At 49.2% G+C, this 26,578-nt stretch overlaps 1 protein-coding gene across 2 annotated transcripts in view; it reads left to right on the forward strand.

Moving 5' to 3' along the window:
• The window catches only part of LOC100340890 (beta-microseminoprotein), a 50,082-nt gene that overhangs the window by 12,191 nt on the left and 11,313 nt on the right, over positions 1-26,578 (forward strand). The window contains exons 3-5 of one of the 2 annotated variants that reach the window (XM_089314135.1): positions 1,377-1,470; positions 1,988-2,120; positions 2,712-2,851. In XM_089314135.1, coding sequence (XP_089170261.1) covers positions 1,997-2,120; positions 2,712-2,851 — 264 coding nt within the window. In that variant the 5' untranslated portion in view covers positions 1,377-1,470; positions 1,988-1,996. Of the gene's footprint in view, positions 1-1,376; positions 1,471-1,987; positions 2,121-2,711; positions 2,852-23,379; positions 23,501-26,578 lie in introns of those variants that run through there. The other variant, XM_089314136.1, reaches the window with a different exon arrangement.

Raw genomic sequence — 26,578 nt, forward strand, 5'->3', positions numbered from 1 at the left:
TCTGAAGCCAGGAACCAGGAGTTTCTTCCAGGTCTCCCATGTGGGTGCAGGGGCCCAAGGACTTGAACCATTTTTCTTCTCTATAATCTTTTTTGTGGCTAAATGATCTTACCTAGTTGTGTATTTTAATTTTCCACTTATTGGCTTTGGTTATTATATTATAGAGTTTTGCTTTGTGTTTACCATGAGTCTTACTAAAACATTTTTGGCTTATCAAAAGCTTGTTTGACATGTAGACATCTTGGCATAAGGAAAAAACAAGGGGCTTGGTCCATGGCATGTTAGGTTAATCCTCTGCTTGCGGTGCCAGCATCCCATATTGGTGCCAGTTCTGGTCCCGGTTGCTCCTCTTCCAATCCAGCTCTCTGCTATGGTCTGGGAAAGCAGTAGAAGATGGCCCAAGTCCTTGGGCCTCTGTACCCACTTGGGAGACCGGCAGGAAGCACCTGGTTCCTGCCTTCAGATCCGCGCAGCTCTGCAGTGCAGCCACTGGGGAGTGAACCAACGGACAGAAGACCTTTCCCTCTGTCTCTTCCTCTCACTGTCTTTTACTCTACCTCTCAAATAAATTCTTCAAAAACAAAAAAAAAAAAAAAACAAGAGATACATACTAATAAAGAACACTAAAATTATACTCCTTTCCTTCCTACATTTTGAATTTTTGATGTCTACTTTTAAATCTATATTATCTATTATTTTTAGTGGAATTATTATTCTTAATTCTTTTGCTTGTTATTCTTCATACTAAACATATGGATTGTGGATGTCCTTGTTTACAATATGGGAGCATTCTGAATTTGTGTATTTAGTGACTTGTACCAGTGAGTTTTCCACATTCTAATATTTTTTCTTACTCATTAGCATCTCTTTCTTCCAGTTTAAAAAACTTCCTTTCTTGTAGGACAGATCGATAAGACAATAACCTCTCTCACCTCTTGTTTTTCAGAGAATAACATTATCTGTCCTCCATAACAGAATGATAACTTTGCTAGATCCAATATCCCTGGTCAGCAGGTTCTCCAAGAACATTGTGAGAATCACATCTCTTTTCGTGCCATCTGTAAATCCTGCCCTATCACTCTAGAAGTGAACTGGGACAGTCTGGTGTGTCATTCACTTCCTTTCTCTTGCAATGTTGAGACTCATCTTTTCCCTGGAGACAAATTTGATTTTAATACATCCCGGGATGGACTTGGTTGAATCAAATCTAATTGGTGACCCCATGCCTTCCTGTCACTTGGATCACTGTACCTTTCTGCAGACTTCAGGATGGTTCTGTATTATCTAGTTGTGTGTACTGACTACCAATTTAATATTCTCAGTTCCTCTTGACCCACAATAATGTAGATATGTTTGTTTGTTTTTATTGTTTGAAGGTAGAGAGATCTTTTATCAACTGGTCCACTCTGCAGATGCCCACACAGCTGGAGCTGAGACAAGTGAAAGCCAGGAGCCCAGAGCTCAATCCAGGTACCTCACATAGATGACAAGGGCCCAAATACTTCAGCTATCATCTGACACCTCCCAGGGTGTACATTATCAGGAAATTGGATTCAGAAGCAGAGCTAGTGCTCAAACCCAGGCACTGCAATATGAAATGTGAGTATCCTCGCCAGTGTCTTAACCACTGCACTGAAGAGATACACCAGATGTGTGTACCTTTCAAAGAATCCTAAAATACACGTAAGCCTTTTCATACTTGTTGGAATTTTTTTTATTTTTTGCTCCTCCATATGTTCATTTTCAAATAGCCTATATTTGAGTTTACTGCTTCTTCTGTTTGATATAGTTTCCCATTGATACATTCTATCATATTCTAAGTTTTGGTTAGTATAATTTTAGCTTAAAGATTTCTGTTTGGTTTTTGAAAATTACCTTCATTTCTTGAGGGCCGGCACCGTGGTGCAGTAGTTTAATTCTCTGCCTGAGGTGCTGGCATCCCATATGGGCGCCAGTTCTAGTTCTGGCTTCTCCTCTTCCCATCCAGCTCTCTGCTATGGCCTGGGAAAGCAGTAGAAGATGGGGCAAATCCTTGAGCCCCAGCACCTGCATGGGAGACCTGGAAGAAGTTCCTGATTCGTGGCTTCGGATCGGCACAGCCCCACCATTGCAACCATTTGGTGAGTGACCAATGAAAGAAGACCTTTCTCTCTGTCTCTCCCTCTCACTATCAGTAACTCTACCTCTCAAATAAATAAATACTTTTTAAAAAAAGAAAACTACCTTCATCTCTAGTAAGCCTCCTCCTCTGAGTATTGAATAGTTGTGCCATCTTCTCTTGAAGCTTAGTGAGTTGCAATACAGCAGCTCTTTTTAATTCTACATCTGAGAATCTGTACATGTCAGTTGCCGTCTGTCTGACCTCTGAAAACTTACTTTGTTCCTTAAGTGAGGTTGTGGTTACTTGAAAGTTCTTGATGCTTGTAAGCACACTACATCATCTTCAACTTGAGGGATTGTTTCCTTGAGCCTTCAAATTGTGGCTTTGTTTTTGACTTTCCTTCCAGAAATTCCAAGCAGTCTATTTTCAGAGCATATGGACACTTGGGCTGTTTCAGCTCTAGATTGCAACATAAGTCTGCTGTTGATGTGTTGTCACTGTTTTAGCACTAGAGAGTGCTCCAAGCCCAGGTTTGTCCTAATGCTGCGGTTGGTGTTTTGTTCAAAGTTAACTGAGGAAGTGCCTAAGTAGGGATAGTCTATCATTGCAGTCCTGTTCCTGGTGCTGAGCCAGATGCCAAGTACCACGCCACCAGTGCCAAAATGGCAATCACTTCTGGAGCCCAAGACCCATGCTTCCGGTCCTGAAGTGGACTCACTTCCATCATCCATCAGTGATGCTGTTTGGAATGTAAGTCTGATTAACGTGGGTCACAGGTCTCCACCTGGCACTCCTGGCACTGGGGTCAATCAAGAAGCAGGGGCTTGGGGAAGGGAAATGTTGGGATAGGAAGAGTCTCAGGTATTTTTCAGATGGGCACTGAGTCACAGGACACAATCCTGAAATCACTTTGTTTCTCAGTGGCTGGGGTCTTGTTCTGTATTCTTTCCAAGATTGAGAAAGGGATGGTTGAGGCAGTCCCCTTGACACCTCGCTAAAGAGGACACTTGGGCTCAGTCTGTAGCCACTGGCTTGGGAGCAATGGCCCTGGGGCCCTGTCTGGCACCATGTTTCATAGTAGTGAGCCTGGTACTGGGTTTAACATCAAAGGTCTGGGTGCAATTCCTCCTCTCTCCTCCAAGCAGAAAACCAGACACCCCTTTCCCTGCTACTTGGATCTGAGAGGTGGGTATGGCTGTCCTCTTTTCTTCCTGCATTCCTCAGAGTGTCTTTTCTTCTTATTCTCATGCCAGGCACTGTGGTCACTCACCTGCTTCCTTAGATCCTGTGGTGTGGTGTAGGAATAGCTGTTCTCATCAGTGTCTGAGTGCAGTGCTGACAGCCAGAACATCTTAGCTCCCTCCTGCTGCACCTTCTAGATATTATTTGCTGTACAAACACTACCAAGTTTGAGGCGAGCAGTGTCAGTGCGATTGTGTCATACACAGGAAGGTTTCCCCCCATGAAGTGATCAGGACTTGTCCCTACCATTCCTTGGAGATCATCTGTAATTTCAGAGTATGAAAAAGATGTCAAGGCCGGTGCCGTGGCTCACTAGGCTAATCCTCCGCCTTGCGGCGCCGGCACACCGGGTTCTAGTCCCGGTCGGGGCACCGGATTTTGTCCCGGTTGCCCCTCTTCCAGGCCAGCTCTATGCTGTGGCCAGGGAGTGCAGTGGAGGATGGCCCAAGTACTTGGGCCCTGCACCCCATGGGAGACCAGGATAAGTACCTGGCTCCTGCCGTCAGATCAGCATGGTGCACTGGCCGCAGCGCCCTGGCCATGGTGACCATTGGAGGGTGAACCAATGGTAAAGGAAGACCTTTCTCTCTGTCTCTCTCTCTCACTGTCCACTCTGCCTGTCCAAAAAAAGAAGAAGTCAATATAAAAATATGAAAGATATGACAATATACATGTGATTGTGATGTGTAATTCTGGTGGACATTCAGGCTGGATAAGGGTGACTAGATAGCTTACTGAACATTATTTCAGAGCGTGTGTTGATGGTGGGGGGGATTTCTGGATGATGTAGGTGAATACATAGGTGCTGCCACCAGGGACCACAGCCTGGTCTCATCCAATATTTTTTGGAGGATTTATTTATTTATTTAAAAATCAGAGTTACACAGAGAGAGGTAGAGGCAGAGAGAGAGAGAGAGAGAGAGAGAAAGGTCTTCCATCCACTGGTTCACTCCCCAGTTGGCCACAATAGCCAGAGCTGCTGTGATCCGAAGCAGGAGCCTGGAGCTTCTTCTGGGTCTCCCATGCGGGTGCAGAGGCCCAAGGACTTAGGCCATCCTTCACTGCTTTCCCGAGCCATAGCAGAAAGATGGATAGGAAGTGGAGCAGTCATGACTCCAACCAGTGTGCACATGGGATGTGTGCACTGCAGGCAGTGGCTTTACCTGCTACTCCACAATGCTGGCCCCTGGCTTCTTTCTTACAGAGGTGTTTCCAAAGTGTGCCTGTGTTGTGCAATGTGTCAGTGCTTCTCTTTATTGCTGAATACCACAGTGTATGAATATGTTGCACTTTGCCTAGCCATCCATGGACATCTGGTTAGCTTCTACCTTTTACTTAATATGCATAATGCTAGTATAAACATTTGTGTTTCAGAAGGGTATGTTTGGTATCTGTTTTCAGTTCTCGTAGGTGTATATTTAGGAGTGGAATTGCTGGGGTAAATGATAACTTGGTGCCTACCTTTTTAAGAAACTGCCATGCAGGTCCAGTTTCTCCAAGACTGTATTGACAAGGGTTGTCTATATTTTTGACAATGGACTTCTTACAGGGTGTCCCCTTGTGCTTTTTTTTTTTTTTTTTTTTCAGGCAGAGTGGACAGTGAGAGAGAGAGACAGAGAGAAAGGTCTTCCTTTGCCGTTGGTTCACCCTCCAATGGCCGCCGCGGTAGGCGCGCTGCGGCCGGCGCACCGCGCTGATCCGTTGGCAGGAGCCAGGAGCCAGGTGCTTTTCCTGGTCTCCCATGGGGTGCAGGGCCCAAGCACCTGGGCCATCCTCCACTGCACTCCCTGGCCACAGCAGAGGGCTGGCCTGGAAGAGGGGCAACCGGGACAGAATCCGGCGCCCCGACCGGGACTAGAACCCGGTGTGCCGGCGCCGCTAGGCGGAGGATTAGCCTAGTGAGCCGCGGCGCCGGCCATCCCTTGTGCTTTGCATTTCCCTAATGTCTGATGGTGCTGGACAGTTCTTCATGTGCTTGCAGACCAGTAATAAGGCTCTTTAAAACCTTTTGATTATGATATAGTTTTTGCACTTACAGAGGAGTTACAGAATAGTTTGAAAAAGTCCTGTAGTTCCTTCACTCAGACTCACCAGACATTAACATTTGCCCTATTGGAGTTGCATTCCCATTCGTATTCTCTCCCTTTTCCCTCTCTCTGGTCTTCGTCTTTCTCTACACACATCCATACAAACACACACACACACACACATTTTTATTTAATAATCTGAAAGTAGCTGGACTCATCATGTCCCTTTATCCATGAATACTTTGGCATAGATTTTCTGAGAACACGGATTCTTTTCATGTAATTTCAGTACACTTCTCAAAATCAGAACACACGGCATTGATAACCAGTAATATCCAATCTGTGTTTAGACTTTATCAATCGTCCCCATATGCTAGACCCACAGCTTGCTCATCAGATTTCCTTAATCATATTTATTATTTTTTGAAATATTATTTATTTGAGAGATCAATGGACAGAGAAAGAGAAGAAGACAGAAAGACAGAGCTACTATCCATGGGTTCACTCCCCAAATGCCTGCAACTGCCAGGCTGGACCAGGGCAAAGCCGGGACCCCAGAACTCCATCTGGACCTCCCCCATGGACCATTGTCTGCTGTCTCCCAGGTGCACTGGCAGGGGCCTGGATTGGAAGCCCAGGAGACGGGACTCAAGTCGGCACTCTGATATGGGAGGCGGGAGTGCTGGGTGGCGGTGTAACCTGCAGCGCCACAGCATTCACCCCATCCTTGGCAGGTGCACGACCTTGCCTGTCCTGGAGAGTTTGCACCGTGATTTGGTAGAAGAGTTGCCCGCTGTTTCGTGACAGTTTGGGAGAGTTTGCCTGCTTTTCCCTGGGGCTCTATTAAAGCACACGTGTTTAACACTCAGGAACAACAGGCAAAACGTGCTTCCCAGGCATGGTGGGCAGGGACTCATTCCTGCCCCATCGTTGACGATCAGCTCTGTCACTTGGCTAAGGTGCGGCCTATGGGTTGAGGGGTTAAGCAGCCAGGACAAAAGGCAGTACAAAAAATTATTGTAGTTAATAAGAAGTTTGGGGGGTGGGTGTTGCGGTGCAGTGAGTTCAGCTGCTGCTTGGGATCCCCGCATCCAACACCAGAGTGCCCCTCCGGCTGCTCGGCTTTGATCCAGCTCTCTGCTAATGCTCCTGGGAAGAGGGGGATGACGGCTGAAATACTGGAGGCCCTGCCACCATGGGGGACACCCAGATGGAGTGGCAGGCTCTTAGCTTCGGCCTGGTCCAGCCCTGGCTGATGTGGGTATTTGGGAAGAGAATGAGGAGATGGAAGGTGTCTCTCTCTCCTTTTCTTATCACTAGGTTCAGCATAGTGTGTGTGTGTGTGTGTGTGTGTGTGTGTTTAAATCAGACCTGAGGTGCGAGATACATGGAAGAAAATTCACCCAAGTGTCTCTTAGATGAGTTTTGCCAAATGTGTAGAGCCAGGTCCACATCATTGACAAAAACTCAGAATGGGTTGAAAAGGGCACACACTTTTTTTAAAAAATATATATTTATTTGTTTACTTGAAAGTCAGAGTTACATAGGAAGAAGAGGAGAGACAGAGAGAGAGAGACAGAGAGGTCTTCCATCCGCTGGTTCACTCCCCAATTGGCCACAATGGCCAGAGCTGTGCTGATCGGAAACCAGGAGCCAGGAGCTTCTTCTGGGTCTCCCACGCAGGGGGAACACACTTTTAAATCATAATTCAGGACTACATACATAACCAGACATGCATCACTCTAATCTTAAGGGACTTGGTCTCCTTCCTCTTGGACACATGCACCCCTAGGAGCCCAGGAGACAACGCTGGTGTCTCCTCTGTTGCTGTCACGGTGAGCTGTGGGCAGTAGGGGGACCCACAGAGAAGTCACTTTCCTGGGTACCGCAAGAAGGGAGCACAGTGTCCTTTTCCTTGCTCGACGACCCCCCTACTTACCTGGGGGTTCTGTTGCCTGCCCCCTTTCCTGGGGCACCACCCTGGTGTGGTCACAGGCAGGGCATGCACTGTGTCTCTGGGACCCACTCCCCCAGCTGCCTCTCCTTTGCCCTGGCCCTGGGCTGGATGTTGAGTCTGGTTGAATGGTGGCTGTTCTTTCATGCCATCTTCTTCAAAAGCTGCCATCCCTGCCATGAGCTGGGAAAAGTCTGTTTGGAAGTTAAAGGCTGAGCCTTGAGTCCTTTCTTAATCAATGGCTGTAGAAAGCCCCATCCCTCAGCCCAGGGTACCAGGCAGAAGAGGAAGGTGGGGGAGAAACACACCTCCCTAGCTAATACTTACCAATGCCTTCCCATGGTCGGACAGGTGATTTGGGAAGAAAAAAACACAGAATTGGCCCAGCATCCCATATGGGCACTGGTTCGAGTCCCGGCTACTCCTCTTCCAATCCAGCTCTCTGCTGATGGCCTGGGAAAGCAGTAGGAGATGGCCCAAGTCCTTGGGCCCTTGCACCACGTGGGAGACCCAGAGGAGGCTCCTGGCTTCAGATCGACCCAGCTCCAGTCATGGTGGCCATCTGGGGAGTAAACCAGCGGATGGAAGACATTTCTTCTCCATCTCTCTGTAATTCTAACTCTCAAATAAATAATACATCTTAAAAAAAAAAAAGAACTTAATGTTGACCTACCTTAAATGTTATCATTCTTTGTCTACCTTAATCATTCTTCCTTTGGAAACAGGACAGATTAAATATTTATTAAGTATTTCTCTACATTGGTCTCCCCTGTTTTGGCCAAGAGGCAAATTAAATATTTGTCTACCTTAATCCTTCATCCTTTTGAATTTAAGACAAACAAGATAAGGGCAAGTTCTTGTCGATTTTTTTAATCTGATTGTTTTTGGTAGTGCAGCAGGTGAGAAGGGAGACAAAGACAAGGTCAAGATGATTGGAGAGGGTGTAGGAGCTTAGATCCTGTCCTGGGGCGTGCACATGGGCTTCAGGGAAGGGAAGGTATGTTCCGGGCAGCGTGGGGGATGGCGCAGGTGCTGGCTAGGCCGCGTGAAGGTAACGGGGTAGGGGTATGGGAAGGGGCCATGTCTAACCTTCACCTCAACCTAGGGTTGTTTAAGATGCAACAGAGAGCTGGTCTCTGAGCAGACAAAGTTTCCTTTCCAACACCATTTGTGCTTCTCCCAGCATGCTGTGGGTCGGTCTCAGAGACCCCTGGTGTGCGGGCTGAGTCCTAGCCACTGTGGTGGCTTCACTTTTGCACCGTGAGATTGGAGACATGGCTCCATGCAGTCCGCAGAAAGTGATCTCCAGGCACTCGGGTGTAGCAGATGAGAAGCAGGATGGCACTCTGGAGAAAGGACAGCTGCCCAGGATTCCCTCAGTGGCTCGGACAGTCCAAGGTCATCAGCAGAATGGAGCCGGGAGTTTCTTCCAGGTCTCCCACATGGGTGCAGGGCCCAAGGACTTGGGCCATCATCCACTGCTTTCCCAGGCCATAGCAGGGAGCTGGATCAGATGTGGAGCAGCTGGGATTCGAACTGGCGCCCACCTGGGATGTGGGTGCTGCAGGCAGAGGCCTAACTTTCTGTGCCACAGCACTGGCCTCCACCTCTGCTTTTGATCCAAATCCTGCTGCATGTGCCTGGGAAGACAGTAGTTGATGGCTGAAGTACTTGGGTTCCTGCCACTTATGTAGGAAACCCGGATGGAGTTCCTGGCTCCTGGCTTTGGCCTGGTCCATGCATAGCATTTGAGGAATAACCCAGTGAATGGAAGATCTGTGTGTGTGTGTTTGTGTGTGTGCGCGCGCGCTTGTGCGCGCACGCACCCCTCTCTGTCACTCTTTCAAATAAAAAAATAAAACATTAAAAAATTAATAAAAGAGACAGTTCATCCCCCCAAAAGAACTTTGATCCCAGTTGTGTCTGATGAACCTAGGCCATTTTCTTTAAGCTTCTGAACACTGACCAGCTAGACATCTAAACTTAGAGTAAACCTAGGCCATTTTCTTTAAGCTTCTGAACACTGACCAGCTAGACATCTAAACTTAGAGTAAGCTGTATTTTCTCTCTATGTCTATTTTCTTACAAAAATAGTAATACCTAGGGCTGGTGCTGTGGTATAGTAGGTTTAGCCTCTGCCTGTGGCACCAGCATCCCATATGGGCTCTGGTTCAAGTCCTGGATACTCCACTTCTGATCCAGCTCCCTGCTAATGTGCCTGGGGAAGCAGAGGAAGATGGCCCAAGTGCTTGGGCCCTGTATCCACATGGGAGACCCAGAAGAAATTCCTGGTTCCTAGCTTTGGCCTGGTCCAGCCCTGACTGTTGCTGCCATTTGGGGAGTGAACTAGCAGATGGAAGACTCTCTCTTCCTCTCTCCCTGTAACTCTTTCAAAATAAATAAAAAAATAAATCTTTTTAAAAAAACCAGTAATACCTTCCCTCCAATGCAATCATTTCAATATGAGACTCAAAGGAGTCAGGTTTATGTGAAAGCAACACACAGGGTCTCTAATTATGCTCCCCCAGAGGATTCCCAGGATCTACTGGATCCAAAGAAATTCTAGAGACACAAGAGAGAAAACTGGATTATGTCATATATTGGTCTATTTTGCTTACTATCACAAAATACCCAAGGCTGGATAACTTTATAAAGGAAAGGGGTTATTTAGCTCACAGGTGTAGAAGTTCAAGGGCCTGCGTCTGGTGACAGATTTCTTCCAGGCAGGGAGACCTGAATGTCTGCACCTGCACCTGCTGCCTCCTTGTGCATCTCCCTCTCCCTCTCCCTCTCCCTCTCCCTCTCCCTCTCCCTCTTCCCTCCTCTTCTTCTCCTGCCCCGCTACCAATTATCCACCAGTATTTTAGTCCTAGTAGCTCTATGATTTTGTTTAATCCTAGTCACCTTCCAAAGATCTGACCTTTAAATACCAGGGTCAAATTGAATTTCCATCCTCCTAACACCTGACAAGGGCATCAAATTTCAACCCATGAGCCTTTGGGGAGCACAGACAAACCAGTGTGGCAGAAATGAATTCTTCACACAGCCCCGGCCATTGTGGCCATCTGCAGAGTGAACCAGCAGATGAAAGACACCTCTCTCTCTCTCTCTCTCTCTCTCTGCCTCTGCCTCTCTATAACTCTGCCTTTCAAATAAATAAATCTTAAAAAAAAAATGAATGCCTCATTCATTTGGCAAACATCTGTCTGGTGTCTCCTTTATGCAGCCTGGAGCTTGAAGGACTGGATTACAGGGGTGACAGGGGTGCCTCTTCCTCCCATTGTTGAAATCGGTCTACATTTTCATTGAAATCGCCCTGCTGGGGGCCAGCGCTGTGGTGTAGCAGGGTGAGCTGCTGTTGTTGGCAGTGCCAGCCTCCCATGGGGTGGGGGAATGGTTCAAGTACCAAGAGGCGCTGCTTCCAATTCAGCTCCCCGCTAAGGCTCCTGGGAAAGCAGGGGATGATGGACCAGGTGCTTGTCCCTTGAGCCCATGGGGGAGACCTGGAAGAAGCTCCTGGCCCTGGCTTCAGCCTGGTGCAGCCCTGGCGTTGAGGCCATTTGGGGAGTGAACCAGTAGTAGATGGAGAATCTCTCTCTCTCTTGCTCTCGCTCTCTGCCTTTCACATAAAATTAAAAATAAAAAATTCTGTAAGAAAAAAGAGTTTCCATAAAAGAATATGCTATAAAGCAAATCTCCTGGACCAGAAAGCATTTGTCCTCAAGTTCCACACTGTGGCTCGCTCCTGCCTGCTGAGGACTCAGAATACTGAAAGCCCAGGAAGCTAAGAATAAGTTTCCATCACTAACTCAGCAGCCCTAGACCAGGAGCAAGGGAGACTACACCCAAGTGGCCCATCAGAAGCGGCCACTCGCCCTCTGTGCCATTTTCGTGCCATCCCAGGGGGAAAGTCAGAAGTGCTCTACAAAGGAAAGCTGCGTGGTTGCCAGCAGCCATAACTAAACCCGCCTTGGGATCTTAAAAGCTGGCTGTGCCAGATGCAGTAACGGTCCAGGAAGCTTGCCTGCCCACTTCCTGTGGACGCTAGGGGACTGGTGTTCTCCCTGGTGGTGGTGGTGGTGGTGTGTGCTGGGGTCACCATGGCCAAGTGCAATGCACATGGGCATCCTCCAAGGCTGAGTCTCCGATCAAGGGACTCGAGGGGGCCGCTCCTCCTGAGATCCCTCCTCTGGGTTTGTAGGTGGTGAGTGCCACCTCCCTGTGTGTTCACAGAGCTTCCTCATGAAAAGAGCAGGCAGGGGGCCGTGACTGTGGCATAGTAGGCTAAGCCTCTGTCTGTGGTGCCGGCATCCCATATAGGCACTGATTCAAGTCCTGGCTGCTCCTCTTCCCAGCCAGCTCTCTGCTTATGAGCTGGGAAAGCAGTAGAAGATGGCCCAAGTGCTTGGGTCCCTGCACCTGCATGGGATACCAGGAAAAAGCTCTTGGCTCCTGGCTTTGGACTGGCTCAGCTCTAGCTGTAGTGGCCATTTGAGGAGTAAACCAGCAGCTGGAAGACCTTTCTCTCTCTCTCTGCCTCTCTCTATCTGTAACTCTGCTGCTCAATAAATAAATAGAATATTTAAAGAAAGGGAAGGCAGTAGATGGGAAATAGAGAAGGAGAAGGAGTTCTGGTGTCTGTTTCCTGTTTAAAAAAAAAGTATTTGAAAGACACACGAGAAAGAAACAGACAGAGGCCTCCCATGTGCTGGTTCACTCCCCAAATGCCCACAACAGGTAGGGCTGGGCCAGACTGAAGGCAGGAGCCAGGAACTCCATCCGGGTTTCCCACATGGGTGGCAGGGATCCAGGCACTAATGCCAGCACCTGCTGTTTCCCAGGGTGTGTGATGGCGCCTCTTTTTTAAGATTTTGTTTACTTTTTTCAAAGGCAGAGTTTACAGAGGGACCCACACACACCCAGATACCTTCCATCCTCTGGTTCACTCCCCAAGTGACTGCAATGGCTACGGTTGGCCAGGCCAAAGCCAGGAGCTCCTTCCAAGTGTCCCACATGGGTGGCAGGGGCCTAATCCCATTTGGGCCATCCTCTGCTGCTTTCTCAGGTGCATTAGCAGGGAGCACAATTAGAAGTGGAGCAGCCAGGATCCCAACCAGGGCCCTATGGGATGTCCCTTTCACAGGCGACAGCTTTATCCACTGTGCCACAGCACTGGGCCCTGATGGGTCCTCTTTTAAAGACATTAATTCCGAGGTCAGAAACTGGATTGGGAGGAGGGAGCAGGTGTGATTGCTCTGGGTAGCTGAGAGAAAGTTCTGGAGGCCAGTGCTGTGGCATAGCAGGTAAAGCTGCCACCTGCAGTGCTGACATCCCATATGGACACCAGTTCAAGTCCTGGCTGCTCCATTTCTGATCCAGCTCTCTGTTATGGCCTGGGAAAGCAGTGGAAGATAGCCCATGTCCTTGGACCCCTGGAAGAAGTTCCTGGCTGCTGGCTTCAGATTGGCCCAGCTCTAGCTGTCACAACCATTTGGGGAGTGAACAAGTGGGTGGAAGACCTCTCTCTCTGCCTCTGCTTCTCTGTAAATCTGCCTTTCAAACAATAAATAAATAAACATTTAAAAAGAAAGTTCTGGAAAATGTCAAGGGCTCTGCAGGAAGATTAGTGCCCCAGTTAGGGATCTGCTCATTTACTGGGGGCTACGAAGCCGCCACCCTGAGACTGAACGCCAGGGGCAGAAGGGCATCACCCCCTCCCCTTCCTCGGCCCACTTCTTACTGGCCTGGTGACTGAAAGGAATTCAAAGTGTGTCAGGAGCTCCAACTGCAGCAGGGCCTGCACATAATCATCTCCAACCTGCTGGCCATGGAGAGGCTCTGGGGAAAGAAAGCCACAACCTTTCCAGCTGGCTGCAAATCAGGGCCGAGCAAGCAGTCTGTGCTGGGGGGGGGGGGCATGCACCTAACCAGTCCCTAACCAGTGCCCAACACACAGTAGGTGAACGAACGAATGAACAGTAAGAGCAGCGCCATTGGGGAGGGGAGAGCTGGAGCACAGAGAGGTGGGGGCTTTATTTTTGCATTTCTTTTTTTCCTAAGATTTATTTATTTACTCAAGAGGCCAAGTTAGAGAGAGAGGGAGTTACATCATTCAACCTCCCCTCATCTCCTCACAATGGGACATTATCTCACATCAGTCCAAGAAGGCTGAGTGTGGTGCAATTAGAGAGAGGGAAATAGAGGGAGAGGCCACATTTGCATAACTTTTATTACTTTAAATCGTCATAATCATTCTATTGTGTTGTGAAGTTGTTGTTGTAAATCTACTGTGCCTGATACACTTCATCATAGGTACATATAGGAAGAAGAAGTGCCCACAGGGTTTGACATTATCTCCAGTTTCAGGGCTCTGCTGAGGGATCTTGGAACAGATCCCCTGTGGAAACGGGGGTACCTGCTATATGCACAGTAATTTGGGGGATGACAAATGCTGTGAGTAAGAAGCAACAGGAAGGAAGGGAGTGTGGGCATGGATGCCGCTCTGAGCGATGGCCTGGAGTGGGGGATGAATCTCTCAATCTGCAGACACTCAGATAGCTGCGGGTGCACCAGCCAGGGTGGGAGGATTTTCCCAGTGTGGTGAGGAATAGCAAAAAGGACAAAGTGACCCTCTCTGAGTAATGAAGGGGACAATGTTAGGACCTAGATATAGCAGGACATGGGGCGTAAGCAGGAGGCCAGCTCCCCGAGAGTTTGGTGAGGGCTTTGTTCTACAAGTGTGGTATGCAGCTGTGGGTGGGGGCAGGGTGGGGATAGCAAAGGTGCACCTGCTCTGTGTATGGGGGTCACGGTGAAGGTGACTGTGCTGGCTGTTCTGCAAACAATTGACAGCAAGAGGTTTTGAAGTGGGCGTGAAAAGGCCACCACCAGGTTCCCCCTACACACACACACACACACACACATACAAACACAAAGAGGCTTCAACAAACACTAGCCTAGCTTCTCACAGCTCATGGCCGTGAACTCAGGATGATGAGCTGTATGCTGACCTCAGCCCCGTAAAGGCCCTGCCCACGAGAGCTCAATGTCATGGAGCATGGGCCCCGAACCTCCCTTCGGTTCTTAGAAAACTCGTCCTTGGGGCTCCTTTCTTTGTCTCTCTGAAATGTGTCCGTGCCAGTACAGAGCTGGATACATCCCTTTGAAAAGCAATCATCCCTCAGTCTTCCAGCCCTTGATAGGAGGGTAGGCCCCCACCTGGTTAGCAAACCCGGATACCAAGATCACCTTTACCCAGCCTCCCCCTAGAGAGTGTCCTCAAACACGCTTCCCTTGGCATGGCTCGGCATTTAAAACGTCTCCTGCCTTCGGGTGGAGTAGAGCCCAGTTCAGACCACAGGGTCCCTCTCCAACCACCGGTAGTCTGAATACAATCTGTCTTTGAAAATTTTTTTAAAGAATTTTTTTGAAAGAGTTACACAGAGAAGAGAGGCAGAGAGAGAGAGAGAGAGGTCTTCCGTCCGATGGTTCACTCCCCAGTTGGCCGCAATGGCCGGAGCTGCATTGATCCAAAGCCAGGATCCAGGAGCTTCTTCCAGGTCTCCCATGCGGGTGCAGGGGCCCAAGGACTTGGGCCATCTTTTGCTGCTTTCTCAGGCCATTACAGAGAGCTGGATTGGAAGAGGAGCAGCTGGGACTAGAATGGGCACCCATATCAGATACCAGCGCTTCAGGCTACGGCGTTAACCCGCTGAGCCACAGCGCCGGGCCCTGTCTTTGACATTTTTTAACAAGTGCCTGGGACAAAATTTAACTTTTTTTTCCAAAATTTATTTATTTGAAAGAGTTGCACAAAGAGAGAAGGAAAGGCAGAGAGACAGAGAGAGACAGAGACAGAGAGAGAGAGAGAGAGAGATCTTCCATTTGCTGGTTCACTCCTCAATTGGCTGCAATGGCTGGTGCTGTGCTGGTCCAAAGCCAGGAGCCAGGAGCTTTTTCTGGGTCTCTCATTCAGGTGCAGGGGCCCAAACACTTGGGCCATCTTCTACTGTTTTCCCAGGCCATAGCAGAGAGCTGGATTGGAAGTGGAGCAGCCGGGACTTGAACCGGTGCCCATATGGGATGCCAGCACTGCAGGCAGCAGCTTTACCGGCTAAGCCAGAGTGCCAGCCCCAGAATTTAACTTTTGAAATTGGCTGGTGTAACCTCTTTCATCTTGTCCTGTTTAGAAAGTATTTTGGCTATTCTAAATTACTTGTATTTCTATATAAATGCTAGCCGAAGTTTGCCAATTTCTCTAGGAAGTCTGATGCACTCTTTCTTTACAAATGACTTTTCTTTAGGAATGGCATTGGATTTGTAGCTAAATTTGAGAAGAACTGTCATGTTAGCACTATAAAGTGAACGTGGGTGTATTTAGATTAAGGGTTGGCAAAGTTTCTATAAAGGGCCAGAGGATAAATATTTTTGGCTTCCTGAACCATTCATGTCTACCATTGTAAGTAATATGCCAATAAGTGAGTATAGCTGTGTTCCAAAAAAACTTTATTTACCAAGCATGCAGGGGGCCAGATTAGTCCGAGAGTCTGTAGTTTGTTGTCCTGATTTAGGTCTTCTTTAATCTCCCTCAGCAAAATTTTGTAGTTTTCAGAGTAAAATCCTGCCCTTATTTTGCTAAAGTCATCCCTAAATGAATATAATTGTTTCCTGGATTATATTTTCAGATTGTTCATTGATTTTATTTATTGGTTTTGTATCCTGAACCTTGCTCAGCTCTCTTACTAATACCAGTGAGAATGGTTGGCAGATCCCCTGTGATTTTCTGCATGCGGTCAGGCACTCTGCAGGGCCAGTTTTTCTTCCTCCTCTTCTTTCTTGATGCTCCAATGTGAGCCCTTGGATACCACACAGCTCTCTTGTGTCTTGTTTGTATACAGGAAAAGGTGTATCTGAAGGATCCTGGGGTAACACAATGAACAGATGGCGAGGAAGAGGAAAATGGCCTTTTTTTAAGAGCAGAGTTGTAATTTTGATGCTGAGGAGTGATCAGTCTCATGCTGAATTGTTTGATAGCTGAAGTGGACATCATGTTCGCATGGGCCCTGACCTGCTTTCCCACCAGCCCCCAGGAGTTGCCTGTTACCCTCTACCAGGAAAGAGCCAGGCCCTCTCAGTATCCCCATGGAGACCTGGGCTTCCTCAGATGCTACCTAGGCAGGATGAATGATGCAGCCCAGGGGTTGACTGTGGTATGGGATAGATCAGAACCAGTAGGATAGAAGAGATGGGAAGAAACTGGCATTATTCCTATTACTCTCCCTTCCCCCATGCCTTCCTTCTCAACACTGCACAGGACTGTTTCCTAAACCCTCCATGAAGACATCCCATGGGAGTACACCCTCACTGCCTGCAGGGCAGCAGCCAGCTCACAACACACTCCTGTGCCCTGCACGCCTCTTCCCAGCCTGCCTCACTTTCAGTACCCCCTACTCTTTTATTTCCCTGGGATTGCACCCCCAAGAAAATGTGAACATGACAGCCTTTTTTTCCTTTGATTTCTAAAGAACCAGGCAGACAGGGCCTTAGAGATTATCTAAGAGCAAGATCACAAAGTCACCACCTCCCAAGCAGGATTTAGCCTACAGACATATCTGATTTAATTCAAGAGAGATGGGGCTGACCTTGTGGTGCAGTGGGTTAAGCCACAGCCTGCGATGCTGGCACTCCATACGAGCACCAGTTCAAGTCCAGGCTGCTCCACTTCTGATCTAGCTCCCTGCTAATGCACCTGGGAAGGCAGCAGGAGATGTGCTTGGGCCCCTGCACCCGTGTGAGAGATCCAGAAGAAGCTCCTGGCTCCAGATTGGCGCAGCTCTGGTTGTTGCGGCCAATTGGGGAATGAACCATAGGACGGAAGACCTTTCTCTCTCTCTGCCTCTCCTCTCTCTGTGTAACTCTGACTTTCAAAAAAAAAAAAAAATCTCAAAAGAGATTTTTTAAACAGCTATTATCTTTTAGTGGGAAGACTTCCAAAGCATCTGCATTTCCTGCTTGTCAGGGACAGAGGCCTTGAAACAATTGGCTGCTGAGGGGCTGCCTACCGGGCCTCTTGTCTTCCCCAGCTGGGCCCAGCATTCAGCAGGCATTTGCCTCCACACTCAACCAACTACCTACCTAAGGGTTCTCGGACATACATCTCCGTCCAAATCAGGATGAAGCAAAACAGGCTGGGAATAACGTGTGTCAAGGTCACATTCTCCAGAGCCCCTTTGCCAGCAACAGGGTCTGTATCAAGTCATCCGTGGGTTAACTGAGGGTCTACTTGTAAAGTTCATGGCTGAATTTCCCCAAGCTGGGGCACAGCTTGTGAGTTTGTGGCCCAGCCTATCAGGGAATATAAAATGCATGTTTTTGCTTGGACCTGAAATGAGAATTGCACCATGCTGAGCTGGGTCACCTTGACATTCAGCACGAGGGCCAGGCTGGTCTCTGCTGGCTTCCTGGGACACTGGACTCTCTGGGGGCTCTGAGGAGGCAGACTCTTCACCTCTTCATTGCCAGGCTTGTGTAATCTGCGCCATCTACATCAGTGGGATGCTTGGATGACTGAGAGTGACATCTGCTTCCCCTAGGGAACTCTGGGGGAGTTGGCCAGATCTTCTGCATCTCCCTTGCAGATGTGGTCCAGGAAACACTGCAGGAAAACCCCCACAGCCCAGAGCTGAAGCGCATTGGCTGTGGCAGCCCCCAGGGTCTCTCAGCACTCAGGGTAAACTGACCGCAGGCCAAGCCTGCACCGCCATAGGCCTGTTGTTGACTAGGGTGGAGATGGCCATCATATCCTCTGTCTGAGGCTGCAGACACAGTCCACTCTCGGGCCATATTTCTTTCTTTGAAAAATGTTATTCATTTAAGAGGTAGAACAAGAAGGAGAGAGAGAGAGAAAGAGAGAGAGAACCAGCATGGAAATCTGCAGGTACCCCAAATGCCCAGGAGTATGGGGAAGGGCCTGGGCCAGGCTGAAGTCCAGAGCTGGGAACACAACCAGGCCTCTCACGTGGGTGGCAGGAGCCCAGTGACGAGCTGTCACTGCTGAAAATGCATCAGCAGGAAGCTGGAGTCAGGAGCCAGAGCCAGGTACCAAACCCAGGCGCTGTGATGTGGGACCCAGCATCTGAACTGGCATCTTAACCAGCAGGTCAAGGACCCACCGTCTGCTGGAGCTCCCTCGTGACAGTGGTCATGAGGGAATGTTCCCAGTGCGTTGTCGAGGTTAGGAAGGAGGGCTAGGAAGAGGGTGGGCAGGCACGTCCCCTGCTCCGAAGGCCCCGCCGGGGTGGCGGCTGCCCTCCTGCTGCTGTTCTCCGTGCTTGGGTCCCTTCTCTTGAATTCAGATGCAGGGGCAGGTGTGTGAGGGAGGAAGCATCTGCCCTAAGAGAAGCACAGGCCTGGGTACAAATCCTGCCTTTGTCTCACTGCCTGGAAACCCTGAATAGATTCCTCCCTCCTCAGCTACCCCATGCCTGCCGTGGTCCCCCTTCCCATTGCTGCACCTAGGTGACATGGATCCGGCATGGATGGTGTGGCTCAGTCACTGATGTGATCCTTTGAGGGGACCAGGAGATGCAGCAGACACTGGATGGGTGAGGTTTGCTGCCAGCGTTACACACAAAACACTGGTTTATGGTGAACTTTTACATAAGGAGGAGTACACTGTAAAAGAAGGCTGACGTGTCAGTATGGTAAACACTAAACCAGGAACATAGGTGTTGATTTTATTATCAAGTATTATGTACTGTGCATAATTGTATGCAGTTTAGTTTTTTTTTTATTTTAAAGATTTTATTTATTCACTTGAGAGGCAGAGTTACAGACTCTTCCATCCGCTGGATCACTCTAAATGGCTGGAGTGGCTGGAGCTGGGCCAATACAAAGCCAGGAGCCAGGAGCCTCCTCCAGGTCTCCCACGTGGGTGCAGGGGCCCAACACTCGGGCCATCTTCTACTGCTTTCCCAGGCCACAGCAGAGAGCCAGATTGGAAGAAGAGCAGCCGGGACTTGAACCAGTGCCCATGTGAGATGCCGGCAGTACTCCATTATAGCCTTGTGGGACTGCTGTCTTTGTGTGGTCCATCGCTGCCTGGGACATTGTGGTAACTGTATATGGGTCCAGAGCTTTCTGGAATAAAGTCCAGAAGAAAACAGACAGGTTCTTGTCCTAAAAGAGCTGATATTGTAGTCAAGGGAAGGCAGACAATGAACGGGGAGCTGTGCCTCCAGTGAGTCCAGGATTAGTGTCGAGAGAGAGAGAGAGAGAGAGAGAGAAAGAGAGAGAGAGAGAAAAGCAAAGAGGACAGGAAGCAAGGACTGTGAGAGCAGGTGCATGGTGAGAGGTTGTTCAGGTCGTTCAAGGCAGGATGTATTGAGAAGATGGCATTGCAGTAGCAGCTTGGGGGAGCATGGGAGTGATGCCGGCCGAGGCTTGGGGAAAGGTCTGTTCACACAGAGGAAATGACTCCGGGGCAACTCGGCTCTCTGGGGACAGCAAAATGGCCTAGAGCAGCTAGGATGGAGCACAGTGGAGAGAGCAAGTGCAGAACCGTGGGCATTGTGCTAGGGGCTGTCTTGCAAAGAGCACAGGCATGTAAAAGAGGGTACATCCAGGATCTGGTGGAAGAGCAGGCCTGTCTGAGTATCTGGCCACTCCAACTCCTGACTCCAGCTTCCTCCTAACAGAAGAATGGGTAATGAATACCAACAAACAGGCAACTTGCGAAAGTTGGTTAATAAGTGCTCAAAACTGTCTGAACCTTGCCAACCACCAAAGAAAAGTTACTAGAACAAAATAGTGTCCACCTATCAGAATGACAGGTGATGGGCTGGTCGAGGGCAGATGTCAGGAGCCAGGAACTCAATCCAGATCTCCCCCGTAGGTGGCAGGAACCCAGTGACTTGAGCCATCCCTGCTGCCTCCCAGGGTTGCTGCCGGCAGGAGGCTGGAATCAGGAACTGGAGCTGGGAATCGGACCCAGGCACTCCAACGTGGGATGTGGGCTTCTTAACCTGCATCTTAACTATGAAGCCAAATGCCCACCCCCAGGAGCTTTTCTGAATGGGAAGAGCAGACTGTACAACAGTGCATGTGAGACCCCGCGTTTGGAGAGACAGCTCTCGACTTCCACTTCTCCTGAATGCAAACACACCCAGAACACTCTCGAGGGAAATTCTCCACAATGCTAACAGTAGCTCTCTTGGAACAGTCCGACCATGATATTTTTTCTTTGCCTCTTTGCATGTTCCTTTTTTTTTCTACAATGAAGGTGGATTGGTTGGGGTGGGTGCTAAGTTTCTTAAACATCAGCCAATACATGCAAACATGTATGATACATGAATATACTCATGGGAAAAAATAAGGCCTGGTCTATTTGTAAAGATGACAGTGGAGATGGGATAAAAGCTGCACATCAGTCAGGCAGAGCTAGCCGCCATACACTGGGCGGTGGCCCTCATTCCATCTTCCTGCCCCCCACCCTGCATGGGCACCTGCACACCCCTGCTCCAACATCCGTCTCCCCTCACAAGTGCCTGCCTGGGCTGCTCTGGGGCAGCTGGCCACTGCCTTCCTGCTAGTGCCTGCTGAGAGGCAGATGGGCTCCTTGTAGCAAGGCTATGGGGCCTTGGAGACCTCTCTCCTGCTTGAGAACCTCTGCACTAACCCAGAAGGCGGCCTATCCCACACAGCTGTGCTTCACTGGGCAAGGTGCCAATTACCGGAGGGACACCAGCAGGGAGAACTTGATGGTCACAGGGTTGCACACAACAGAACCTGCTGGAATTTTATTAAAGAATGCCAGGGAGCTCACAGGCTCTGAGAAAGGCCGGAGACCCTGGTTTGGTTGCCAGAAGGCCGGGTAGATCACTGAAACCCCACTGCCACATGGCTCTGGCAGTACAACCCTGCTACCATGTCCGTCATTGGACTCCCACAAACGAACTGAGTGCCAGAAACCCCCTGTTTGAGGAGCCAGTGCTCCACTCACATTTAGCTTTGATCCTATCTCAACTTCCATCTTTACAGAGGCAACCAGCTCCCCTCCCCTTTCCTCCCCTCCCCACCTCTCCCTTCTCTCTCTCTCTCTCTCTCTCTTTCTCAGAGGCAGCCAACTCTGCAGCTCTGCATGAGAGCAGGAAGTGAACCTACCCTGCATTGGGTGCTGAGCCTGGATTTGGGGGGAGTTGAGGCTGGCACTGGGGCAGATCGCCTGGCCAGCTCTACAGACCTCTGTGGAGCCACTGGCTGAGTCTGAGCTCTCATCTGTGGACAGAGGGGAACCAGTGATTGGATCTCAGACACTAGGGAGCTCCAGGGGTGGGGGTGGGGGATCACATGGTATCATGGCCTCCACTGTGTCCACCCAAAATCCATGGATTGAAAAGTAGCCCTCAGGACCTCAGAATATGATTGCATTGGACATATGGCTGCCTCTAAGCAGGTGATTAAGGAGCGATGAGATAGTCAGGGTGGGCCCTAATTGGATAGGACCAGGGTTGCTATAGGAAGAGGGAATGGGTACCATGGGAAGAGACAGCAAGAGGGCGAGCCTCTGCAGACCAAGAACAGACCCGCATCTGCCTCACTGCCTGACTCTGGATTGATTCCCAGTCCCCAAAACCATGAGCAAATAAATGACTGTGGTGCAAGCCGCCTAGTCCATTCTATTCTGTCCCGGCAGCCTGAGCAATACATAGCTAATACACCAGGTGGTTCTGCCCGTCGCCACTCCTGAAAGGCCATCGTGAGGGTGAGCAGGGATTCTTCAAAGGAGATCATTCTTGAGCAGCGCGAAAGAAGGCTGGGATGACACAGCAGGGAGCCAAGACTGAAGACTCTGGGCCAGCATTGTGGCTCAGCATCAAAGCTGCTGCCTGTGATGCCAGCATCACATAGGGGCACTGGTTCAAATCCCAGCTTCTCCACTCCTGATCCAGCTCCCTGCTAATGCACCTGGAAAGGGCTGGGCCCCTTCCACCCACATGGGAGGGACAGATGGAGTTCTAGGCCCCTGGCTTTGACCTGGCTCAGTCCTGATTGTGTGGTCATTTAGGGGAGTGAACCAGCACATGGAAAATCTCTTTCTCCTCTCTGTAACTCTGCTTTTAAAATAAATTAAAAATAATAATTTTTTTTTAAAAGAAGACTCAGCAAGAGCTTTAGAAAGTTCAAATGGACTAGGCTGGTGCCACGGCTCAATAGGCTAATCCTCCACCTGTGGCACCAGCACCTCGGGTTCTAGTCCCGGTCGGGGCGCCGGAATCTGTCCCGGTTGCTCCTCTTTCAGTCAAGCTCTCTGCTGTGGCCAGGGAGTGCAGTGGAGGATGGCCCAAGTGCTTGGGCCGTGCACCCGCATGGAGACCAGGAGAAGCACCTGACTCCTGGCTCCGGATCAGCATGGTGCGCTGGCCGCAGCACACCGGCTGCAGGGGCCATTGAGGGGTGAACCAACAGAAAAGGAAGACCTTTGTCTCTCTCTCTTACTGTCCACTCTGCCTGTACAAAAATTAAAAAAAAAAAAACTTTAGAAACTTGAACTTTAGAAAGGTCAAGGCCAAGTGGACAGAGCCACATGGCTTGTCAAGGGGAAGCTGTGCTCCCGGCCCTGGAACACTGCTGCTCTCTCCTGCCACACTCTAAAGGCAGTGCCAACTGGACCATAGCTGCAGGCCTGGTGGGCCAGGGTGGGGGACGGCGTTGATTCCTTGGGCTGTTCTTACTCCTTCACAAAACCCAGCTTCATGACCTGGCTCTCGGGGCTGGCATTTCTGGACTTCCATTTCTTTGTTCATAAAATCAAGTAAGAAGGTGTCACATGCCCAGCTCAGAGTGACGGCTCTGTGAAGGGCAGTGCTCTCCTCCCCCACCCTTTCAGGTCAAGGGGAAATGCAGTTGGGGTGGGGACAAAGGTAAACACTTATTTGGGGTGGAGGCTTGCTTTATGAATCATCGTAACTCAGCTGATCGCAGCCCTCTGCAAACACTTGAGGTGTTCTTGGCGTGTTACTTTCTTGAATGATGTTGCGTGGTGCTGGTGGCGGGGTGGCGGGTGTGTGTGTGTGTGTGTGTGTGTGTGTGTGTGTGTAATTGTCCCTTCCTATATAAAAGTGTGGCCTGACTTGTCCTGGATGCACCTGTCTGTAAGGAACCCTGCTCACCACAATGGTAGGTAACTGAGTGGGTACATAGAGACCAGAAAGGAGGGGGGAAGTGTCTTCCTTATTTCACTTCTACTTGTACTGGAGCTCACGGGGTGCATTTAATGGTGAGTGGACCTAGTTAGGAATCTTCCGCATGTGACTTGGCAATTCAACGTGTAGAGTAGAAAAAGGGTGTGGGGACTCTGGGAAATCCTAACGAGTTCCCTAAGATCTGAGTTGCTCTAGAAACTCTGGGGTTCAGTGAGGTCTCTGGTGTCTCTGATTCTTGGGGCCTATTTGAGTGGCTGGTGAGATGGAATGCAATGCCGGACCAATCATTGCACCATTTTATAGATAAACTGAGCCTGGGGACTGGAAGAGACTACAAGCCTATAGGGGAGCTGAGTGCAAAGCCAGGGGTTGCTCTCTGCAGCAGGATCGCCTGGGAAACCTTGAAAAATACTGACAGGAGCTCCCAGACACTCGGATGTAATTGGTCTGCAGTGAGAACAGGGTTTTTGTTTTTTAACATTTATTTACTTATTTTAAAGGTCAAGGTCTACAGAGAGAGGGAGAAGAAGAGAGAGAGAGAATCTTTCATCTGCTGTTTCACTCCCCAAAGGGACTGGGCCAGGCTGAAGCCAGAAGTCTGGAACTTCATCCGGCTCTCCCATTGAGTGGCAGGTGCCCAACTACTTGAAGGGCCACCCTCTGCTGCTTTCCCAAGCACATTAGCAGGGAGATGGATTGGAAGTGGAGCAGCCAGGACTCAAACCATGACCCTATGTGATGCCAATATTGCAGGTGGAGGCTTAACCCCCTGCCCCACAACACCAGCTCCTATCTTATTAATTTGAAAGGCAGAGTGACAGAGAGAAGTGGAGAGACAGAAAGAGCTCTTCCATCCATTGGCTCACTCTCCAAATATCTGCAGCAGGCAAGGCTGGGCCAGGCAAAGCCAGGAGCCTGGAGCTTCATCTAGGTCTACCTATGTGGGTGGCAGGAACCCAGGCACATTAGCAGGGAGGTGGATCAAAAGTGGAGCAGCTGGGATTCAAACCAGCACTCTGATAGAGGATGTCCCAAATAACACCTTAACTTACTGCACCACAGTGCCAGCCCCCAGATCCCTTAGTCCGTGAACTCATGAATGCTCCGCCCACATGACCTAATCACCTCGGGGGGGGGGGTCCTACCTGTTAGTGCCTTCCCATCTGGGTTGAATTGTTACAGGAGTTTGGGTGACGGCATTCAAAGCATAGCATGCACGCAAGACAAACTAACTTTTGGGTGGGGCCGGGGAGCGGGCTGTTTCTGAGACACTGTCACCTGGGTAATGCACCCTCTTAGTAAGGTGATCTCGCGTGGGTCACTGTCATTCAGTCTCGTGCATCTCCAGCACCCCCAGGAGTCACATCCTGCAAAGTCTTCATCTCCCTGAGTGCCCCAGGTCCTGCCACCACCAGCCCCGCCCACTTGCCAGGTGCTTTTCTGAATCATCCCTGGTTCTGAACCAGCTCTGTTCTTGGGCGAGTGGTGTTTTTTCCATTTCCCACTGCTATGGGGAGGAGTCTTTTCTGAAGATCAAGTCTGGGAAGTGAAGAAGTGAAGATTGGCATTGTAAACCGTGTTAAGGAGTTTGATGCACGCTCTCAAATTGCGTGCCCTAACCACTGTTCCAGCCGACTGGCCCTTGTGCCTCTCACATCTCACCCATGCGTCTGTTTCCCTCCGGGTGTTATAAATTAAATGGTTATTCTCACCATACCATTATGGTTCTATTTTATACACATTTTGCATTTGTTTTGTTTTCAGTAAGTTGAACTTTTTCTCGTGCTTGCTCATCATGTTTCATTGTGTCTATGCATGGGTGTGAAACGCCTTTTTTTTTAAAAAAAAAGATGTATGTATTTATTTGAGATGTGGAGTTACAGTGAGAGAGAGAGACAGAGAGAGAGGTATTCCATCCAGTGAGAGAGAGAGACAGAGAGAGAGGTATTCCATCCACCGGTTCACCCCACAAATGGCTGCAACTGCTGGAACTGGGCAGATCTGAAGCCAAGAGCCAGGAACTTCTTCCAGGTCTCTCACGTGGGTGCAGGGGCCCAAAGATTTGGGCCATCCTCCACTCTTTCCCAGGCCACAGCAGAGAGCTGGATCATAAGAGGAGCAGCTGGGACTCAGACTGGTGCGCATATGCGATGCTGGCACTGCAGGCGGAGCTTAGCCCACTACGCCACAGCACTGGCCCCAAAATGCCATTTTTATACTAAAATGTTTTTCTTTTTCTATGAGATGACAGTCTTCCTGTAATGATACTATTTTCCAAATCTGATATCTTTTTAATTTTATTTATATTTTTGCAATTTTTTACATACTCAAATCTATTTTTTTCATACTGCATATGATAAATATTTGCCAATATTTTCTGTGGTTATTTTATTATCTTGTAAACATTTGAGCCTTGAATCCTTTTCAAGCTTCTTACATTGTGGCAACTAAAGTAAGAAACTTGTTTCTTCCCCACACAGTGCCTCACTTGTTCTAAAACCATTTAATGAATCATTACTCTCCTCAAAGACCATGCTTATTTTATAACAAACTTTCATACAGATTTATGAGTACTTTCTGAGTTCTCTATTTGGTTATGTATATTTGCACTTCTATTCTTTTTAATTTATTTTATTTTTTATTTTTATTATTTTTTAAGATTTATTTATTTATTTGAAAGGCAGAGTTACAGAGAGGCAGATGGGGGGAGAGAGAGAGAGAGAGAGAGAGAGAGAGAGAGAGAGAGAGAGAGAGAGAGAGGTCTTCCATCTGCTTGTTCACTTCCCAGATGGCTGCAACAGCTGGAGCTAGGCCAATCTGAAGCCAGGAGCTTCTTCCAGGTCTCCCACGTGGGTGCAGGGGCCCAAGTTGGGCTCAAGGACTTGGGCCATCTTCTACTGCTTTCTCAGGCCGTAGCAGAGAGCTGGATTGGAAGTGGGGCAGCTGGCACTCAAATTGGCCCCCATATGGGATGCCAGCACTGCAGGCGGTGGCTTTACCTGCTATGCCACAGAGCCAGCCACAGGCTAACAACTTTTAAGTGTCACAGGTT

The sequence above is a fragment of the Oryctolagus cuniculus genome, chromosome 15 (assembly GCF_051225735.1).
Source record: "Oryctolagus cuniculus isolate XC-2025 breed Fujian yellow rabbit chromosome 15, ASM5122573v1, whole genome shotgun sequence".
NCBI classification, from domain to species: domain Eukaryota; kingdom Metazoa; phylum Chordata; class Mammalia; order Lagomorpha; family Leporidae; genus Oryctolagus; species Oryctolagus cuniculus.